Here is a 21,505-nt window from a genome sequence, read left to right as displayed (position 1 = left end):
AATCCAAGAGATACTGCCCGGGAGTTTGTGCTGATCCAAGAAGCTCACCAGGGAGCCTGACTATAACATTAATCAGCCAGAGGTGGGGGTGGAGCTTACTAAGTCATCAGCAGGCCTCAGTTTTCTCTGTCTCAAAGAGATGAGTTAATAAGTTGCATTCTCCCTTTAAAAATAAAATCAGGAATTCTAAAAAAGAATTAAAGAAACACTTTCAGAAGAAAGTACATTTGTTTAAAATTGAGTGCATTCGTGAAAAGTGCACCCTGCTGTCTCATGATAGACAAAAATGCAGTGTCCCCTAAAGGTGTTATTTGCTGTGATAGCTCCTTGGAATTGCTGCAGAAGTGACTCAGAACAGGCAGTCCATCTTTGCTACAAAAGCAAAAATATTCAGCTTTCCATAACTGCTGGAAGGCTAGTCCTCACTGTTAATACATAGTGTGCCAAGATCACATGTATACCTGGTACTAAGCGGTTTCAAAGATTCTTTGTTACCAATGTGTAGAAATTTATCATGCATAGATCCTTGAGAATTTACCATAATCTTGGATCGCATAAATTGTAACTGAGGGGGACACTTTTTCTGTAAAGGATCACATAGTAAAAAATCATGCACTCTGAGGGCTACATGTCCTTTGTTATAACTCTATTGTAGCACAAAGTCAGCCATAGACAATATGTAGTGAATGATGTGACTTTGATGCAGTACAATCTTATTTTAAAAATGTGGCATTGAACCACATTTAGGTTATAGTATACTAACCCCTGAATTATAAAGTTCTGCCCTAAGTATCTTTTTGTATCTTCTCCTGAATTATTTTTCCTCTAATTCCTGGGTATGAGAATAAATATATCTATTCTCCAATCACTTGCCTTCGACATTCCTTGCATGATAAACTTAGTTTGTAAATGTTCTATTCCACCACATTTCCCTGATGCTCATCCTATTTTAATTTACAAGTCACCTCCTTGATTTCTCTCTATTCTGTACTGATATTTCCTGAAGACTAGCAGTTATAGATGTTTCTCTTTGCATTCCCTCACATGGATTAGCATTTTGCTATGAGTTCAGCCTTTACTCTGGGAATGCTTTGCTCAAACATTTTTTGGACTCAAGGGAATTGTGGTCAACCATATTTAAAATCTTCAGGACATGATGGGTTAACCTCTTGCTAAACACACTCTTCCCTTTTTAAAGTGAAGCACAACCACATTCAACAAGCTACTTTCCTCAAAGAGCAAGAAGGTCTGGAGGCAGAATTAGTTTTTGGCAAATTATTTGCAAAGATAGATGCTGTTCTCTGAACTCAGTACATCCCTGGAGAGACCCCCTACCTCAGCCAGGAAAACTGGGAGCAAGCTTTGCCTGTGTGGTAATACCTGGCTCTGGTCCTAGACAATTCCCTCCCAGCTTCAATCCAGTTCACATTCATGCCCATTCCCTTGAAGCACATTCCTGGTCTCTATCCTTTCTAATCTTCCATCATTGAAAATTCTGAAGCATCATCTGCCATGGACAGACTTGACATTGGCAAAGCTCTTCATTTGTATGCATGAAGGCTCATAGATTATTGAGATTTACTACGTATTTTAAATGCACTGCATTTCCCATTCAGCAATTTAGCTGAAGCCCCAGATAGAGGTGATTTGTGTGATTCATCTTGCTTTATGTCCTACTTGACATTCTGCCTTTTCTCATGACAGGTTGCTGAATGCTATAAAACCCGGACTTGTAAAAAAGATCAATAGATTGCCTACCCCCATTGCAGGATTGGTGAGTATCCAGAAGGGAGATTTATTTGCCAGTATTCCTTTGTTCTAACCTAAGGGTCATGACAGTGCCATTTATTACAGTTCTATCCTGCAATATATATTCTACTTGAATGAGAGCACATTGAATCCATTAAATGGGGAGGTCACTTAAAAATGAAAGATTACAGTTATGTCTAAATGTCATTTTAATCTTTGTTTGTCTCCCCCCCCCCCCACACACACACACACACTCCCCCATGACTTACAAGCACTTTCATTCTTAAAGAAGTAAATTTGTTTTGGGGTGAGAGACTGATAGGTAGGTTGACCCCAGGGAGGAATGTGATTGTAATTAGGGTTTTCTCATTTTCAGTTCTCCACTGCATTCTTTTGGGATAGAGAGAGGGGAAAGTGGAGGTGGTTAAGGAGAGAATTCTATGATCTACAAGGTTACATTTTCACGATAAATTGCTGTCTAAATACCACATTTGTAGACATAATGGTGCAGTAAATGGGACCCTAGCATCATCTGGAGAATGTTTAAGCAAATTCTGAACCTTCCCGCTTAAGGCTGATAAAACGTACATGTTTACTTGTGGTCAGAGACATTTTTTTTTTCATCTATTGACTCTTGGAAGTTAATTTTATTTGTTTATTTGATAGTGCTTTTCATGTGAAAAATGGAGTGGGTGGTGAGGGAGACAGAGGTGTTCTGGAAGGAATTTGGTGCATACACAGGTGCGCACGAGGATGTGTGTAGAAAACTGTGTGCATGAAGCCTGAGGACTTATGTGACTGGCACTTTGTGTTTAACAGCCTCTGTGCATGTGGTCTCGCAGAAAACAATCAGAAAAATGTCAAGAATTCAGGCAGGCTCCTATTTAGACCTTCCTGATTGTTGTCAGAAATATCTCTAGCACTATCATGATGACTAACTGAAATTAGATGAAACAACACAAGGGACCATTGTGCTTGAAAACTGCAGGTGTCATGCAGTTAAGGTACATGCTTTCAGCAGGCTGACTAAAATAGATTTTTTTCAGGTAACTTAAACTTTATTGGACACAAAAACATGGAGAGAGAGAGAGAGAAGGAGAGGACCCAACCCACTTACGGGCTTGATAATGGTCACATGGTAGTCCTGGGAGAGAGAGAGAGAGAGAGACCCCAAAGGTCAAGCCTTTTTAAAGCCAAAGGCCCCACCTATACCTGCAACCACTGCCATTTCTGGGTGGCCCTTCTTTCTCCCGTAACATGCCCTCCTCTAGGAGCATGGACCCAAAATGCTTTTTGGGATGTTGAAGGATGGAGTTTTGCACTTCTGTAGCTGCTTCCTGCTGACATGTGGTTAGTTGCCTGGTTGATCCATACTCCTAGACACACCTGTACTGTCCCTAATACTTCCCTAGTAGGGTAGGGCTCTGAAGAGATGAGGTTTCTGGACACTTCATGTGGTCATCTGTGCAAGGAGGTCAGGGCAGAGCCACGGCAGCATCTGGGGCTTGGTGGAGGCTTGAGGGTGGTCCTAGGAGCTAAAATTGATTTTTTTTAATAGGAAGAATTCCTGATTCTGCAGATGGGCTTTACTTTCTACTTGTTAGTAACAAGTTGGTGATTAGTTATTTAAAATCTTTCCAATAAAATTTGTCAGAACCATGTGGCCAAATAAATTAATAAACAGATGAATTTGAAAGGATGGCTTTGAATGCTTTCATATAATTAATGTGTACAGATAGTAATTATCTTTTAATATTTTATTTAAACCCATAACTACAGCAAAGAGATTGTTTACCAGGCAGAGCACATACTCTGTGTGAGGCTCTGGGGGTCAGGACAGTCCATGGATGTTGCACCAATGTTATGGGGTCTCTCCTCTCTTTGTCTCTCTGTGTGTTTTTCTCTCCCACAAAGAGAGAATGTAGAATGAAAAATTGGGCTCAGGAGGTTGCTTAGTAATATCATGCATGTGTGCTGACATGGTTTCATTCCACCTTAAAAAAAAGAAAATCTCTTTCAAAGGTGAAGATCATGGGCTTAATGATGCGTCTTTTTGGCTCAAACATGTGCCATCCAACTCCTGACCTCAGAGCTCTGGAAGTTAATATTATAGCAACAAAAGCATGCAGTATCAAGCTGAGAAAGGCTCCAGTCAAATCCATAAGAGCAGAAGCAAGTAGATCTGAGTCCAGTAGCTCAAGTAAATGGGCTTGAACCTTAATTTAAAAAAATGAATAACTTAATAAGTGGTCATTTTAGTAAAATTTAGCATTTAAAACAAATGCATTGGCCTTTTTATTGCTTCATACTGCAAATTAAATGCTGTTCTTCATGTACTGCCTCTACATAGGATGAGACAGACAATTTGATTTAAGACATAAAGGATTCTTCATTGCTTCTCTTTCATTTATGTACTATACTTTTCTTCCTTGGTTTCATTTTATTTGAATTTCTTTTTGGCTTTGTACTTTCCATTTTTTTCTTTCCCAGCTAACACTTGTCTCTTCTTAACTTCAACTTAGATCACTTATATTTTCTTCTCTTATTCATTACTGTGATGTTTTGATTTATAATTAAGGTTATTTTACCTGTACAGCCTAAATCCATTTCTAGCAAGGAGCATTGAAAAATCCTTGAAAACTCTTATTCAGTAAGAGCAATGGGAACATCTTTTGCAGTGCTCATTCTGCTGTTTTTGGTTCCTCAGTAACTTTAGTTCTGAAAATATTGAAGGAAAGAATTTATTCTTATTCATGATCTCTTTTAGCCACACCTGAGCTTCTGTTAATGAGGTGGTGCATTGAAAGCCCTGGAGCCTGGGCTGTTTGTTGCTAGGGGAACCAAGTGATTTGAGAATTGGAACTTTCTATTCTGCCTTCAACCACTGGGGAGGGGTATGGGGCTCTGATTTCAGCTGCCAGTGGCCAGTGATTTAATCAACCATGACTCTGTAATGAAATCTCCATGAAAAAACAGACCTACAGGTTCAGGAACACCTTGATTGGGGAACTCACAGTGATTTCCTGAGAACAGCTCACCCAAAGAATGTGGGAGGTCAGTTCTCTTTCTGCATACCTTATCCTATGATATATATATATATATCCTCCTTGGAGTAAATATAAGCATATATTTCCCTGAGTCTTGAGACCTACTTTATCTCATAATCAGACCTGAGGAAGCTCCCCGAAGAACTGAGTTAATAGCTACTTGGTCAGAAGCATAGGTAACAAAGTGGCTTTATATTGGGTTGTTGGAAAAGTCATGACATACTTTTCTGTGCAAAAATTTGTCATGACTTCCCCCACAACTCAGTATTAACTTCTAAATGGGGGCTTGTAGGATTACACTTGACCTATGGGAATGGATTCTGTCTCCAGGTGTCAGGACTTACAGTAATTGCTTGGTTATGTTGAGAATACCCACAACACAGCTATTGTCAGTATAAGGAATTACTTTCCCTAGTCATTAATGAGCACTAACTAATGATTTCTGAATCTACAAATCTGATCAAAACTTCTCTGATTGACCTCAGGTCAAAATTTTAACAACAAAACTTACAGAAAAATAAAAACAAGCAAAACCTAGCACACTAGTTGAGTTCCTGGCTAGAAATACTGTGTTGTCAAAAAAAAAAGAAAAAAGAAAGAATGAAAAAGAACATGATGCATTTTTGCACAGAAAAATCTAGAAAACTGCCTCATGACTTTTCTGAAAGTTTAATCGAACTGCCATCTTCCTATACCCCCTTCTCTCCCACTGTTCATGTTCTTCCAGCATTCTCTTCACCCCATTGCCTGTTCCTTTTCTGTACTCTGTTCTTTGCTTCTGTCATGACTATAGCTCTTTATAGCATTGATAAATCATCCTTTCTCATCAGGTTTTTTCTCTGGAGGAACAGATCTCTTATTCTATTTACTGGCCAGGTCCACATGGTTATTCCACCAACACCTCAAAGGTGACATACTCAAATCAGAGTGACCTGACTACTACCTCTCACCTATTTCTCTTTGCCAGTAAAAACATCATAGACCTGGGTCCCGGTGGTGGAGCACATGGTTGAATGCACACATTTCTAAGAACAAAGACCAGGCTTCAAACCCCCAGTCTTCATCTTCGGGGGGAAGCTTCACTAATGGTGAAGCAAAGCTACAAATGTCTCTCTCTCTTCCTCCCCTTCTTTCCCCCTCTAAATTTCTCTCTGTCCTACTGAATAAGAAATGAATGAATTAATATTATAGCTATGTAGCTTTCCTGGATCAGCTCTCAGGATTGAGTGACTTTCTCCATTCTGTTTACTTGTCTGAATTTCCCTGGTCACTTCCACAGAGCAGTCTTTGCTCACCCCCTTCCTGTGTTATTACAGTCACCTTAAACACTGTCCATCCTCATGCCTAATGCCTTCTCTCATTTCCTTCTTAAAATGTTTATTATTAACCCCTCCCCAATTTTCTTGACATTTATCAAGACCCGATACAAAACCATCTCTTTCATGAAGCCTTTATGAACATCTCCTGGTTCAGGAGTAAATGAGTCAGTGTATTTGAGAGAGAAAAGATTTCACTGCCCTAGGCCCCACTGTTTTGCTTTCTTCCTTTCTTCCTTTTTGCATACTGGGACCTTACACATGTGTGAGTTCACTGCTTCATGGTGGTGGTTTTTTCAGGTATGGAAAGAGACAGAGAGGGGGCGACACCACATTACAAAAGTACCCCCCCCAACTATATTAATCTTGTGTGATATGACATGTTGGGGGCTTGAACCTAAACTGTACATGACAAGGGAAATGTGCAATCTGGTGGGCTAGTTCTCCAGATACTATTCTTTTTCTTTTCTTTTCTTTTTTAGTTATAGGAATAGAAAAAGGCAGATGAAAAGGCACCATAGCACCATTGGAGGCATGGCACTCCCATGTGGTGCCAGGGCTCAAACCTGGGCCATTTGCATGGCAAGGTAGACACCCCACAGGATGAGCAATCTTCCAGACCAATTCTCTGTACCTTTTCAAAAGAGGGAGAGTCAGGAAGGGAGGGAGCAAGAGAGAGAAGAGACCCCACAGCACCACTCCACCACCCCTGTAGTGCCCTCTAAGTGCTGTCCATGGTGCTCCCATGTGGTGCTGGAGTTCAAGTCTAGGATTTCACTCACAGTCAGTCTTGTACTGTACTGGGTGAGCTATCTCCTGTATGGTTTTTCCCAAAGGGGTAGAGTACTTCAAGTGCATCTGGTAACTTCTAGGTTTTGCACTTTGTTGGGGGAGTTGACCATCTAGTAGTCAAGAAGTCCTCAGTAGCAGGGACCATCCAGATCTGAGAAATGTGGTCAGAGGGTCTTCCATGCCTAGAGCCCACACCAGTATGTCGTAATGACCTGGTGTTGAGAAGCCAATCCATTATAATGGCCCAGCTGCTCGACTCAAAGATAAATAGAGAAGTGTGTTTTCACATAGTGATCCCAAATTATAACCACATGTGGATCTGCAGAGGCATGAATAGGTGTATTTTAGCCCCTGAGTCGAACTGTTGGTTGCAAGGAATTCAGGGGTGAAGGTGTTAAAACAAAGTAGTCAAAAATCATTTCCTGGCAAGCATACAAAGACCCTGGATCCGGGTCTGCATTTCTTCTCTAATGATTGCTGACATATGAAGCCGCGCAGTGACTGCCTGCAGATGCTGCATTCTTTTCTAGGTGTTAGTGATACTGTTAGTTGTTGCCAGAGAGAAAGACCTCAATTTTAGGTCTGGGTATACCAAATTTATGTAAAAAAAAAATACCTCTTAGTCTGCTGGTTTGTCAGCATTGCACAATCATGTCATAGCCTGAAATTCAATTTAATGGTCATTAAAGATCATGCTGCATTTTATTTCATTCCAGGAACATTGACTTTGTGCAAAAAATGTAATTGTATGAAATCTCTGCTTACAAGAGGAATTGAGGGGTTCACTTTTTGCCTCCCCCAGATTTTACTAGTAGCTGTCAGTATGCCTATGTGCGTGCGTGTGTGTGTGTGTGTGTGTGTACAGGTGCATGTGCATGTGTTTGAAAATACATGATATTTGGAATTTGTGCCCTCAGCTACTGTGCCATCCTTGATTTGCCATGAGTTGTTTGTTCCAACTTGTATGTGGATTCATGAGGATAAAATTGATCTAAGGAAAAAGAGTTGTATAGCAGCAAGGTCATCTTAGGTAGATATTTGTTTTAGAGATAAAAGTATAAAAGAGAATTATTTATTACAAAAATCTTAAATCAGCCTCAATATCAAGCCACACTAATCCTTATTTGTGTTACTCACAAGTGTTTTTAGTGGAAGCTGGAACACATGTAAATGACCCATGCCAACTTGGCCTCTTGTGAGAAAGAAGAGAGAACAAAGACTCATTTTTTTTTAACTCTTTTTTCCTTTCCTTTTGGCTAGTACTTTCAAAATCTTCCTCTGAGCTCTTTGAAAGACTTCACTTCATAGAATATCTCTGCGTGGTGGATACTTGCCTCAAGCTGAAGTTGAGTAGCTTATAGCAGGAATATAACTGATAAGATTACACTCCTGTCAAGTAACTTTAATTCACTGGGGGGGGGGGAACATATTGTTTAGGACAAGGATGTATTTTTCTTTAATGAAAAGATAAGATTTCAAATATTGTTAAAGCTGAGCTTCCTGCAGAGGATAAAAATGTAAATTTCCATAAATTCTGTGGACTCTAGGAAGCAATCAAAAAGTATCTACTTTATTTTCTGAATCTGATGCTATAGCAGTTGATGTTTCTGGTTTGAGGGAGGTCATGATAGGGGAAATGATGGGAAGGTGATAGGCATTTTCACCTTATGATTAAAACATGGTTGTTTTAAGGAAGACGTAGAGAAATTAGCCTGTTGAAAACTGAGTGTCAGGAATTAACAACCTATTTTCTTTTAATCTTTATATATTTATTGGATAGAGATAGCCAGAAAGCAAGAGGGAAGTGGGAGATAGAAAGGGAGAAAAGGAGACACCTGCAGCACGGCTTCACCACTAGCAGAGCTTTCCTTCTGCAAATGAGGACCAGGGGCTAGAACTGTGGTTGTTGTGCATTGTAACATGTGCTCTCACCCAGGTGTACCACCACTGGCCCCTGGGAATTAACCACCTTTACACATATTTTTAAAAGATCACAACACCACAATAAATTTGAGTTCCAGGTGTAAAGAGTGTCTGCTTGTCAATAAGTAGTTTTCTGCAATTTTTTTTTTGCCTCCATGGTTATTTTTTCTTCCATTTTATTGAATAGGACAAAGAAAAAGTTAGTGAGGAGGGGAGATAGAGAGGGAGAGAGAAAGAGAGACACCTGCAGACATGCTTTGCTGATTGCTAAGCTTCCTCCTGCAGGTGGGGAGCCGAGGGCTCGAACCTGGATCCTTGTGTGGGTTCTTGAAAGTAATACTATGTGCGTTTCCCTGCGTGTGCCACTGGCCAGCCCCTGTTTTCTGCAAATTTTAACTGGAGATTTGCTACAGTTTGCCCCCAGCTCACCCTTATCAATGTCTTATGTTATATATTTATGCACAGCTACTTCCTCTAGAATTTTCAGAACATTCACCTTCCATTCAAATATTTATTTTATAAGTTCCTCCAGGAAAAAATATAACTGGTCAGAGTTCTTTTTTTTTTTTTTTGCCTATGTTACTCATCTAATTTATTTATCTTGAGGTAATTGTTTTAGGCCAGGAGGGAGGCAGAGCAGTCAAGGAGTAAGGCTAGAGGTATAATCAGCCTTAGTGATAAGCATCATATATTACATTTCTACTGGACATAGTACTGACATGTCCTATTTTTAAAGAAGGGAAATTCTATTTTTAATTAATTGAGGAATCTGCATATTGCTTTCAATAATGGCTGCACCAGTTTACATCCCCAACATGCACAACAGAGTGTAGGTATTTTCTTCTCCCCACATCTTTGTCAACATTTGTGTCTTGCCCATTTATAATAGCTGTAAGATGTCCTTAGAGCTGGGCAGTGACGAACCCAATTGAGCGCACACGCTAGCAGGTGCAAGGACCCAGGTTTGAGTTCCTGCTCCCCACCTGTGTGGGCGGGGTAGGGGGGAAGCTTAACAAGCAATGAAGCAGTGTTGTAGGTGTCTAGTTTTCTCTCTTCCTCTCAACCTCCCCCTCCCCTTCCTCCCCTCGCCTCCCCTCCCCTCTCAATTTTTCTCTGTCCTATCAAATAAAAATAGCCAAAAGAAAAAGGGCCACCAGAAGTGGTAGATTCACAGTGCTAGCACCTATCCCCAGAGATAACCTTGGTGTCTCTCTCTCTCTCCATATATATATATCCCAAGAGGTGGCACCGTAGATAAAGCAGTGGACTTTCAAGCATGAGGTCCAGAGTTCAATCCCTGTCAGCACATGTATCAGAGTGATGCCAGTTCTTGCTCTCTCTCCTATCTTTCTCATTAATAAATAAATGAAATATTTTTAAAAACTAAATAAAAAATTTTAAAGATGGCATTCTTAATTTTTATAACAGCTCTGTGATGTAGTAATGGCTGAGATAAATCAAGGCCTCTGTTGAAGCATTTCTTACATCTCAAGAGGTCAAAGTAAATGATCTTACCAGCTTCCCAACAAATAAGAGATTGAATTGAGATTTGAAGCCCATTTCCCCCAATTTCTGTGCATGCACCTATTCTGCTATGATACACTGGCTCCACTAGACTTTATGGCATATCATTGAACCTCATTGCTCCTAAACATCTGTTTGAAGGCTTCAACCTCTAAGAAGATCACATTTGTTTTTAGAAGATTACTTCTAACCCATATCATTTTAGATCTATTAGTCTTAACAAATTAAAGGAATTTAGAAAGCATTGTAAATGTAATATTTCTACTACCACCCTATAAAAAATCTGCATGTAACCACACCTCAAGCATTACAATCAGTGAAACTCTAGTCTAATGGTCCAATTGCCAATAATAGCATTAGAAATCTCTACTAAGGTTTAAAAAAATGGAATAGAGTGATTCTGTTTATCACATGCAGTAACAGTTCCTAGAATTTACTCCTCTCTTTCTCTCTTTACCCCCCCCACTCCTCCCCTCTGCCCTAGCCAAAATCTCTTCCATCCCACTAGAGTCTGCCAGATTCACACCATGCTGGTTCTTATCCTGCTTCTTACCCCTTTCTCATCTGTTATCAAACCCTCAGCCCCTTTTTAGTGCAAATCCCTCTAGCTATAATCTTAGATTCTTTCAGTTCTCTCCTTCACCCATGATGCTGATTCTGACAACAAAGACCTGGGAACAGATGGACACAGAAGTCTTCATCATACAGGGGAAGGGGGTTCAGGAGGGGAGGAGAGACTTGGAACACCCCCCCTTCAGTATATTTTTCCTGTCACTCTCTGCTCTTTGTGGTAGTTGCATAGTATGATCAGAGGTCCCTGGAGGTGGTCTTGCTCTTCTTTGGAGAACAAGGGGGCGAAATGGCAGCTAAGTGGTATTCTCTGTGAAAGAGGCACATTTCATGGAAGAAAATGAATAGACCGTGTATAGAATCTCAGCCAAACTTGAATTTAATGATACACTTTACTTTATCCTTGGCACTGCAAGAAAAACCTCAGTGTGTTCCCACACCACACACAGAAGGAATGCTCAGTTGGCTGCTGTCTAGTGGTGCCAGGCAAGGCACAGTGGTTAGTGAGTAGGTTTGGACGTGAAAGAACAGGCCATAGGGGGAAACAGCAACCAAACGTGAGGGTTTTGATACACTCAACTCTACATTCAGTTGATGGAGCTTCATTTATTCGATGCTTCCCCAGTCAATATAGTCTATGTGATGCTAGTGCTGGTAGTTCTCATGTATAGCTTCTAAAAGTACAGACTGTCTCATGTCTCTTATCTTCTCAGCCATCTTTATAGGCTGCCCACTGCATGTGGAATAAGATACATATGCCACAGCATGGTGCTGAAGACTTACCCTGAGCTATGGTAGTATTAGAAGTTTATCTCCTACTCCATACATATATAAAAGTCTTAGGAACCAGCACTGCTGTTAGTTTCTGAGCTAAACCAAAAGATGTGTCTGCACAGTGAATATAAAAATCATAGTGTGTCAACTGCAAGAGCCGTTCTTCACAGTGGACTGAACTGAGAGAAGGGGGGTTCCAATGCCCATGGCAGCAGGTGGCTTTGGGATACTGACTAATGTCATCAGACCAAGTTACTCCACTTGCAGGTTTTTATTTATTTATTTTTTAATACCAAGGATGATTAAATAAGACTCCTTTGTTCTCCCAACTCATGTTATCTACCTTCTGGTGTTCTTTATTTGGTGAATATACTAGCCATTGCTTATTAACAAGTTGCTCCCAAACTTAAAAGTTTTAGAGCAAAAGTATTTATTATCTTATAATTTTTTTGGCCTCTGGGGCTTGGTGCCAGCACCACAAATCCAGTATCCAATGCTCCTGGTACCCAGTTTCTCCATTATATAGAATAGGACAGAGAGAAATTGAGAGGGGAAGGGGAGATAGAGACAGAGAGAGAAAGAGAGACACTTTCAGACCTGCTTTGATGCTTGTGAAGTGTCTCTCCTGCAGGTGGGGAGCCAAGGGCTTGAACCAGATCCTTGCCTGGGTCCTTACACTTAGTACTATATGCACTTAACCAGGTATACCATTGCTCAACACCTATCTCATAATTCTTTAGATCAATAATCAGGGTCCCTAGGTTTCTGGCTTAGAATTTTTCATAAGTCTGAAATCAAGGTACCGGTAATTATCATTTCAAGATTTGGCTGGGAAAGGATCTGCTTTGAAGGTCACTGATGTAACTATTAGAATGATTCAGTTTCTTACGGATTGTTGACCAAGGTCATTCTCAGTTCCTTGCCATGTGGTCCTCTTAATACAAAACCTTTTGTAGGGTGTGGCAAGAATAAATGAAGGTAGACTAGTATTGTTGAATTATAAAGTAATGGAATAACAAAGAAGAAATTTCTGTTTGAGGTTAAGAACTTTCTAAGAGATGGCCTCTTAAGAGCACATCTACAAATAGAGAAGACCATTGGGCTGAAGGAAGGACATTCTTGTCTCAGGGACTGTGGCTCTGAGCCACAGAACCTGGTTCTGTATGAGACTGACTAGCACTTGCATAAGGCTGCAGCTGGAACCCAGGCTCCCTGAGGGAAAGTAGTGCTGTGAAAACTGAACCAGGAATAGTAGATTGAGACCAGAAATGCCATCTGGAAGTGTTGGGCTCATTTTGTACACAGTATAGCCACTGAAAACAAAGACCTCCTGTGTTTCAGATCACTCTGGTTGGCCATGTGGAAAGCAGATTCTGGAAAGAGATCAGCAACAAAAGTCAATTAGAAGACAAGTCATCCAAATGAGAGATGATGAGCATAGTGAGCACCTAAATCATTGGAAGCATGTCAGTGCTGATGAAGAGATTTATGTGTCTACCCTTTTTCATGGAATGCAATGTGCCATCAATTATAGGACATGCTGTTTTCAAAGTATAACTAATTTTTTTAAGTTGCCAGCAAATTATGACACAATGCTAAAATATCAGCAATGGAAAGATGCATTTTTATTTTAGGGTTTTAAAAGTAAACATCTTAGAACTGATGAAATATGATTGAAAAAAAAGGTGACATCTACATTTTGGATTTGAGCAACTTGGAGGAGGACAGTGATACCATAAATAGGACTCATGTGAGCACGAAATGAGAAGTTGGTTTTAAGAGAAAAGGTGAATTCTCTGCTGGACATAGTAAATTGGCTATCTGAAAAAATTCATATGCAGATGTCTGGCAGGCAGTTGCAAACTTTGAAAGTCATGGAAAAAGTTACAAAAATTGGACTAAGACAATGAATGGATTATTTTGAAATCCTTAGGCTTAAGTGTGTAAGAAGACTAGTGATTCCTTTTTTTCTGTAGTCACAAGCTTGGAAACACTCTGCCGTGCTTCCAACCAATCCCTACCGCCTCCCTACCCCCAATTACACTCTTATCTTTGTGGTGTTTGATCTACAAATCTGCAGATACTGGGGGAGAAAGAAGGAGTGATGAAAGGAGCATGAGACTATAGGAAGAGCCATTAGCAATTGCACTTATACAAGAAAATTATGAGACTTAGCAACTTAGAAAGATCTTCATGTAATTGTTAGTTTACTGAGATGCAATATCCAACCAGTCTCAATCTCTACATCTCACATCTGTGTCTCAATCTCTACATCTCATTCTATGTCTAGATGTTTGTTGTTTGTAACCTTAGATTAGTATATTAGGTTGTAAAGGTTGCTATTCCAAGCAATAGAATTTTATTTTCTTATAATTCTAGAGATACAGTTGTAGAATCCAAGAGCAAAGTGTGGGCAGAGATGGTTTCTACTGAGGTCCCTCTGCTTTGCTTATAGATAACTATCTTTTCTCTGTATCTTCACGGGGTCTTCCCTCTGTGTGGGGGTATCTGTGTCCTTATCTCTTTTTTTATTTTTTATTGTTGTTATTGATGTCGTTGTTGTTAGACAGGACAGTGAGAAATGGAGAGAGGAGGGGAAGACAGAGAGTGGGAGAGAAAGATAGACACCAGCAGACCTACTTCACCACTTATGAAGCGACTCCCCTGCAGGTGGGGAGCTGGGGACTTGAACCGGGACCTTACACCAGTCCTTGCACTTCGTGCCACATGAGCTTAACCTGCTGTGCTACCGCTCCGACTCCCCCTTATCTCTTATAAAGACACCAGTCATATTGAATTAGGTCTGATTTTAATGACCCCATTAAACATAATAGCCTCTTTAAAAACTCTGTCTCCAGATAAAATCATAGTTACACTCTGATTTGGAAGTTGTGATGGTTCAGACTTCAGTGTATACATGGAGAGTGATGGTGATGCGGGTGGGTTGGGAGGGGGTTCACAACAGAAACAATTCAGCCCATAACACTGGGTAAGCCAGCCAAGTACTTAAATTCTTATTCACAAGTGTCATGAATGCCTGGACTTGCTAGTCTAATATCCTGAAGTCTAATGTCCTTTTCATGCACCACCAGTTATTTTTCCAAGCATGTTTCCATAATTATTTTGTGTCTCTGTTGAGGTAGAAGGTTATATATAGCAATGCTGTAAAACTTTTTTTTTCTGGTGTTTTTCCCCTTCCTGTCCCTGAAAACTAATGCTGTTGTTTGAAGAAAGAAGCCACTTGTTCTCCCTTATCTCTCACTGAACAGCCTTTAGCAGAGTTTGTGGCATTACATCAGTTCCTCACTTTTTTTTTTCTGCAACAGTCCTTCAACTAGGAACTGTGAGGAAAAAATATATTTATATATAATAGGGGGAAATATATATTTCAGTTCAGGTCTTATCCTTTTTTTAATAGGCATTGCTTGCTTGTGGAAGAAATCGCTGTGTAACTAATTTTTCACACATACTCAGGTCCAGGATTATATGGATTCTATTGTTTGACAACAGGAAAAAAATTTATCAAATATATGAAAGCACCTCAAGGAAGAATGAGATCATGCTATCCTGAAACAGAAATTTTCTTAAAATAGACCTTAACCTGGGATTGTTTTTATAGGAAGTTTGTCTTGGCAAGTACTTCAAAAGAACATACCAGACACCTTTCTTGTAATTAGCTGGCTTTCTGCTAGAATTTTTGGTCTACCCATATTTCAAAATGAACACAAAAATCAGTTTCTCATTCTGTCATTCTCCCCTAAGGTACAAACCACTCAATTCCCATGTCAATAGTCTGACATTTAAATAACTTTATTCAGTTTAAGTCCTTTATTTGACTTAAATATCCCCCCTAAAGTGATTGATAGAGTATAGGAAATTTAGTTTATCTCAGTGACAATTCTCCCTAAAGCCTCTGAAGATAAGCCTAAGCATTAAAAAAATGCCAGAGAGCAGCACAAGGAGGCAGCCTCACAGATGAATAGCATTCCCAGGTTCCATCTCTGGCATCACATGTCCTGGAGTAGCCCTCTGGCTTCTTTTTCTTCTGGAATACACAAACAAATCTCTCATATAGTCACAGGAAAACATCAGGCAAATACAAGGTTTAATGGTGCACCCAGTAGAGCTTGAGTGTTACAGTGTGCAAGGGCCTGGTTTCAACCCCTGAGTCCTAGCCTATAGGGAGGAAGCTTGAGGAACGGTGAAGCAGTGCGGCAGGTCTCTCTTTTCATGTCTGTCTCCCTCTCAATTTCTTCCCCTCTATCTAAAATAAGTAAATAAATAAATAAATAAATAAATAAATAAACTTTAAAAAATCCAAAGTGAGGTGCAAAAAGCCTGACCAATGCACCTCAAAACTGTCAAGTCATCAAAAACAAAGAACATCTCAGCCTGGGAGGTGGTGCACAGTATAAAGCATGAGGTCCTCAGTCCAGTCCTCAGCACCACATTTACCAGAGTGACACTCTGATCCTCTTTCCCTCCATTTCTCTCTCTTCCTGAAATATAAATAATCTTTTTTTCTTAAAAAAAATGCAAGGAAGGCCTGTGAATCAAGAAAATACCAGAGGAAGTTAAAGAAAAACTATGAAAACTAAATATAATTTGGAATCTTGGAAGAGAGTTCATAAAGGGTGAACGAATGAAATCCAAATAAAATGTGAGGCAGTGTTTGTTCACTAGTTGTGACAAATGTCTGTAGCGATGTAAAGTGCTAGATGCAAGTGACACTAGAATGTTCTGTGCTATCTCTGGAATTTTTTGTACATCCAAAACTATTTTAAAATAAAAAGTTTTACTTGAAAAATAGAATGGTTGATGATAAAGATAAAATAGAATACATGGCAAGGAAACTATAAAACAAGCAGGGGAACAGAAACTATTTAATAAATATTAAATGTCAGCTTGCCATTTGATGTATTGGTATCAGTCAGTAGTAGGATATTAGTGAGTCTGTTGGTATAGCAATCGAATAAACTTTTATAAAGGATGAATTGATTATAAACACTGTGTTTCATAGCACTTGAGAATTCCAGTCGCTAAGTTTGCACACCGGGTTTCTGCTCACATATTTCAGGACCCTTGTTTTTAGAATCTGCATGAAGAAATATTTCATGTCCTTTAGGGAGGTTTAATAAAATAAAAAAATACAAAAGGTGGGAAATGTGTTTTGCAGTGGCATGAACAGCCGTAACCATAAATACTAGTAGCTCAGAATTATACCAGCAGAGATTGTAAACACATTAATCACCCAATAGTGCAGAAATTCCATTCTCAGATGTCATCTCAATTCCAGGCACAAAGACTAAATAACCTCTATTTAGATTCAAAACAATCAAAGGCTATGATGATCCTTTATTTTCATGGGGATTCATGGCGTGAGTTCACCAGTTTCCTCATCTATAAAATGGGGTTGATAAAATCTCATCTCAGTATTGTGAGATTAAATGAGATGGTGTATATATAAAATTCCCAGTGTAGTGAGTCACTTGATATAACAATCAAGTAAATATATATGTTTTCAACAAATTTTAACTGTGCTTATTATTTATTATGCCCACGATTATTATAACAGGCCTAAGATTTCAGAATGTGTAGCTATATACAGATATATATTATTAGTGATTTAATATTGATTTACAAAATTACAAGGTAACAGGGGTACAACTCCACACCGTTCCCATCATCAGAGTTCTGTTTCCTCGTGCCCTGCCAGGCTAGCATCCCCGGAGAGAGAAGAGACCAGGAACTTGTGACTGAGAGGGAACAAAATGCAATGCCTTTATTGATCAGAGACAACGCTTTTTATATATCTCTTTAACCGGAAGTGGCAAGTGGGAAAAGGAAATGGCTAGGAGAGGGGGTGGAGAAAAGAAAAGAGCACGAACTTAGAAAGCTTCCATAGCAGCTGTTATGAAGGTTCTAACCAATGGGATAAACCAATACCCTGCAGGCAGGGTGGGTCTCAGGCAAAACAATGATTATGTAAATAGACCACAGCTTCAAGCAATGCAGCATGGAGTAGGGGGGAGCTGGTTTAATGCCCAACAGTTCCCTCCATGGGAAGCTATAGCAGTTCTCCCATGGTGGCAGATGTGGGTTAACTGTTATTTCTACAACCATCTGTCTATTTTTGTATATATTTAGCCTTTTTGGGCGGGTGTCCTCTTCTTCTCTTCCCTTCCAAGTCACTCATACACTTGTTATTACATCCAAATGTCCCTCCCTTTTTCCTCCTCTCTCTCTCTCTGGTTCCTGATGGAGTTGGAATTCAGAGTCCTCTAGTCATCTTCTCCCTATCATTTCTCACCCATTTTGAGTATGGATCAAAATTGTTCTTGGGGTGCAGAAGGTGAGAAATCTGGGAGTTCTATAATTGCTTCTCTGCTAGACATGGGCGTTGGCAGGTTGATCCATACCCACAGCCTTATACAGATGTACTTTTGAAACTCCCTCATCTTACATACAAAGAAACTCAGGTTACTCAGATGGTTATGGCTTGCTAGGGGCCATGTATCTACTTTGATCCAGTGTCAGGGTTTGAACGCTTGTCCTTCACATCCCACTCAAACACCAATTTCAGGTGCACATTTACTGATAGAGCCCTGTGTGTGTTATGTACTAGCAAACAGCTAGCACAGACTCTCCTGCAGAATTGCATTTGGGCCTCTCTTCCCCTTGGGGATTCTATTCCCCAAGAATTCCCCGCCTCCCTCTCCAATAGGTGTGGCAATCACGCTCCCTTCTAGTTAGTTCCCTTTCACTTCATCAGCATTTCAGGCTGCCCCAGCCTGCTGGTTTAGAGCAGGAGCTAACTTATTCTCTTGGACTCTTGGAAAAGGAGATGGGAGGGCCTTAAGGTTGCTGTGCTGGGGCTGACCCTTGCAGCTCACAAAGAGAGATGCCTCACTCATCTCCCAGAGTGGTGGTACTGAAGTTCTGAATGGAATATGAGGACCTGGGAGGGTAAGTGAAATCCACTGTGAAGACAAAATGCTTATGGGGGAGGGGGGGTGTTCAGGAAGGAAGGAAGGGAGGAAGAAAGGAAGGAAGGGAGATATTCTGATTTTAAAACTCATTTTAAGAGATTTTTTTAAAAAATGCACTCATGGGAGTATGGACCGACCAGTCAACGCCCATGTTCAGCGGGGAAGCAATTACAGAAGCCAGACCTTCTACCTTCTGCAACCCACAATGACCCTGGGTCCATGCTCCCAGAGGGATAGAGAATGGGAAAGCTATCAGGGGAGGCAGTGGGATATGGAGATTGGGTGGTGGGAATTGTGTGGAATTGTACCCCTCCTACCCTATGGTTTTGTTAATTAATCCTTTCTTAAATAAAATAAATAAATAAATAAATAAATAAAAATGCACTCATGGTATGGTTAAACTAACATCAAAATTACATACCTATGGAGTTCTCCTTGCTCCCAGTCGTATTTCTAACACTTGCTGCTAGTATTTAAACCTTTCTTATTTTATTTTTTATACTAATGCTTGGCTCAGCTCTGGCTTATGGTAATGTAAGGGATTTAACCAGAGACTTTAAAGTCTTGGATGAGAAAATCTTTTGCCTAGCCATTATGCTATCTTTCCTGCTCCAAGCCTTTCTTATTTTCTAAGGGAGTCATTGATTGTCTTTTTGGGATGTGTCTGGAAGGTGCTTAGACACATTCATTCAGGATTTTGTGACTCTGAAGCACCTCTGCTACCTCTTGCAACTTACTCCAACAGCCCCTTTTCCCTCGCCAGCACATGGTGTCTTGAGGAGAGCGGCCGTGTGTCTATGAGGTGCTGTTTCAGCTCTGCCCTCTTTCACCTTCTACTTCTATTTCAGCTGCATCCATTCTTTTTCCAAAGCCTGCATTTCTTAAAATATAGAGAAACACCAAGGACACAAATTGGTGAGTTTTGGAGATGTCTGGGTTCTAGGAAGGGAGCCCCCAGCCTAGCAGGCTTAGTCCACATCCTTCAAAGTTAATATTTATTGCAGGTTGTGAAAGGAATGGAAGTTATTCCAGGGAAAGTCACTAATCAAATCCTGTCAAATCTGTCCAAATGTTCAACACTTCGTGGTGCTGGTTATCTAGGGGCAGGGAATTTTCTTTAGTCAAATTTATGAGTCTGGATTGAAAACCAAGCTGAAGCCAAACAGTGTATCCCCACGGCAAAATGATTCATCTTCGTAGAGTTGGAGAATCTATTTTTATAACCTTTATTCAGCCAACTCTTCATTTTTATTCTCTCACTGAGCGACTGCTATTTCCTCCATGCTGCTGAATAGACCAAAAGTCTCAAGAGTCTGAAACTTTCCTTTGGGTGATTCCAGCGTGGCTGATTCAGCAGCCTCAGGGGAAGGGGGTTGTTCTGCGCTTCATGAGTGGGAACAGCACAGTGTGAAGTAAAACATGGAGGGTGCACCCTTTTAGCAACCTGCTTTTTATACAGAAATTCTGCCTGGGGCCAGGGTGGGCGGGGGTGGCATGCCACTCTGCCTTCCTGTCATGCTTGTAAGGTGTAGGGAGGGTGATTGGGTGACCATAAATTATCTAGCCTCGAAGACATTTCCAAGAATAAAAGAAGGGGTGATGAGCATATGTGTGGAGTGAGAGAGGACAGAGCACCACTCTGTTATATACTTGCTAGGGACTGGACCTGTGACCTCGGGTCTGGAAATCTCCTGCTTTACCCACTGAGCCGCCACCTTGGCTGCTGGTTTGCTTTTCTTTGTTCTTCCAGGGCTTTGCTCTACTTTCTTGCTTGGTGTGATGTCACTTTTACCAATGAATTTTTTTTTCCTTCCTTTTCTTTCCAAGCTAGAAAGTAAGAGAAAGATGGAAAGAAGGAGAAACACCATAGCACCACTCCATTCTTTTTGAAGCATCCTCTTTGCATGATGCTCACATGTGGTTCTGGGAGGGTAACGGTGGTTTAGATCTATTGGCCGGCCCTTTGGACTGTTAAGTAGGATATGGAAACGTTGTCAGTATATCTCCTCAGTAAAGCAGTAGAGCAGAAAAGAACCTCCAGATCCTATTTTATTCATCCCCTTGTTTGCACTCAGGTTTTGTCTCTGTCACTCTAGGCTCTGCATCTTTCCATTGGCTCTTGCTGGAGTCCATGTAATGCTAAGATTGTTCTCCATAGGGAAGGTTAGAAGAAAAAGATAGGGAAATGTTGCCCTTTGTCTAACAGGTTCAGCATATTTACTGTTTGGGAGGTAAGGCAAATGGCAAGTAGGAATGCGACAGGAATGTTGACTATAAAGAAACAGTGTTCCTGGCTGTTGGGGGGTATTTGTGGCATCCAGTATGAAACTAGTGAATGAATGACCAGGATGCCATTGATACCATTCCTCGTAGCCCTCAGTTAGCCTTCTTAGTGGGTAGACTCCAGGAGAATATTGCACAGTGGTGGCCTTTAGGCATCATAAGACAACTTAAGTTCAAATGTTGGATTTGCAAGTTTTAGATGTCTGTCCTTTGGCAGGTTATGCAGCCACTCGAGATCTACTCTTCCGCACATGTGAAATGAAAATAACATAGTAACTCCCTTATCTGCTCTTCTAAAAACTTATATAGGTAAAGACACTAGGATTTTTCTCTGTCACGTGGCTCAAATGGAGAAAGGATAGGAGGAAGTGCGGAAAGATTGGTTATTGGGGAATATATTTGGGGTTTTTTGAGGCTTTGACCCTTTGAGATTCAGTGATTCCTTTAAACTATGATTTCAATGATTTATGAATCTTTCTTTGTTCCATAGAGAGAATAATTTCATAATAAAAAAAATAAAATGGAATTGGGCTGGGTT

General features: G+C 40.3%; 1 protein-coding gene across 22 annotated transcripts in view; it reads left to right on the top strand.

Moving 5' to 3' along the window:
- Positions 1-21,505, top strand: part of LIMCH1 (LIM and calponin homology domains 1) — a 390,588-nt gene that overhangs the window by 180,503 nt on the left and 188,580 nt on the right. For all 22 annotated transcript variants that reach the window (XM_060188131.1, XM_060188132.1, XM_060188128.1 and 19 more), the window contains exon 3: positions 1,705-1,774. In XM_060188131.1, coding sequence (XP_060044114.1) covers positions 1,705-1,774 — 70 coding nt within the window. The remainder of the gene's footprint in view (positions 1-1,704; positions 1,775-21,505) is intronic.

The sequence above is a fragment of the Erinaceus europaeus genome, chromosome 3, assembly GCF_950295315.1.
Source record: "Erinaceus europaeus chromosome 3, mEriEur2.1, whole genome shotgun sequence".
NCBI lineage: Eukaryota > Metazoa > Chordata > Mammalia > Eulipotyphla > Erinaceidae > Erinaceus > Erinaceus europaeus.
The sequence above is the reverse complement of the archived record's forward strand: the minus strand, read 5'-3'. Positions and strand labels throughout refer to the sequence as shown.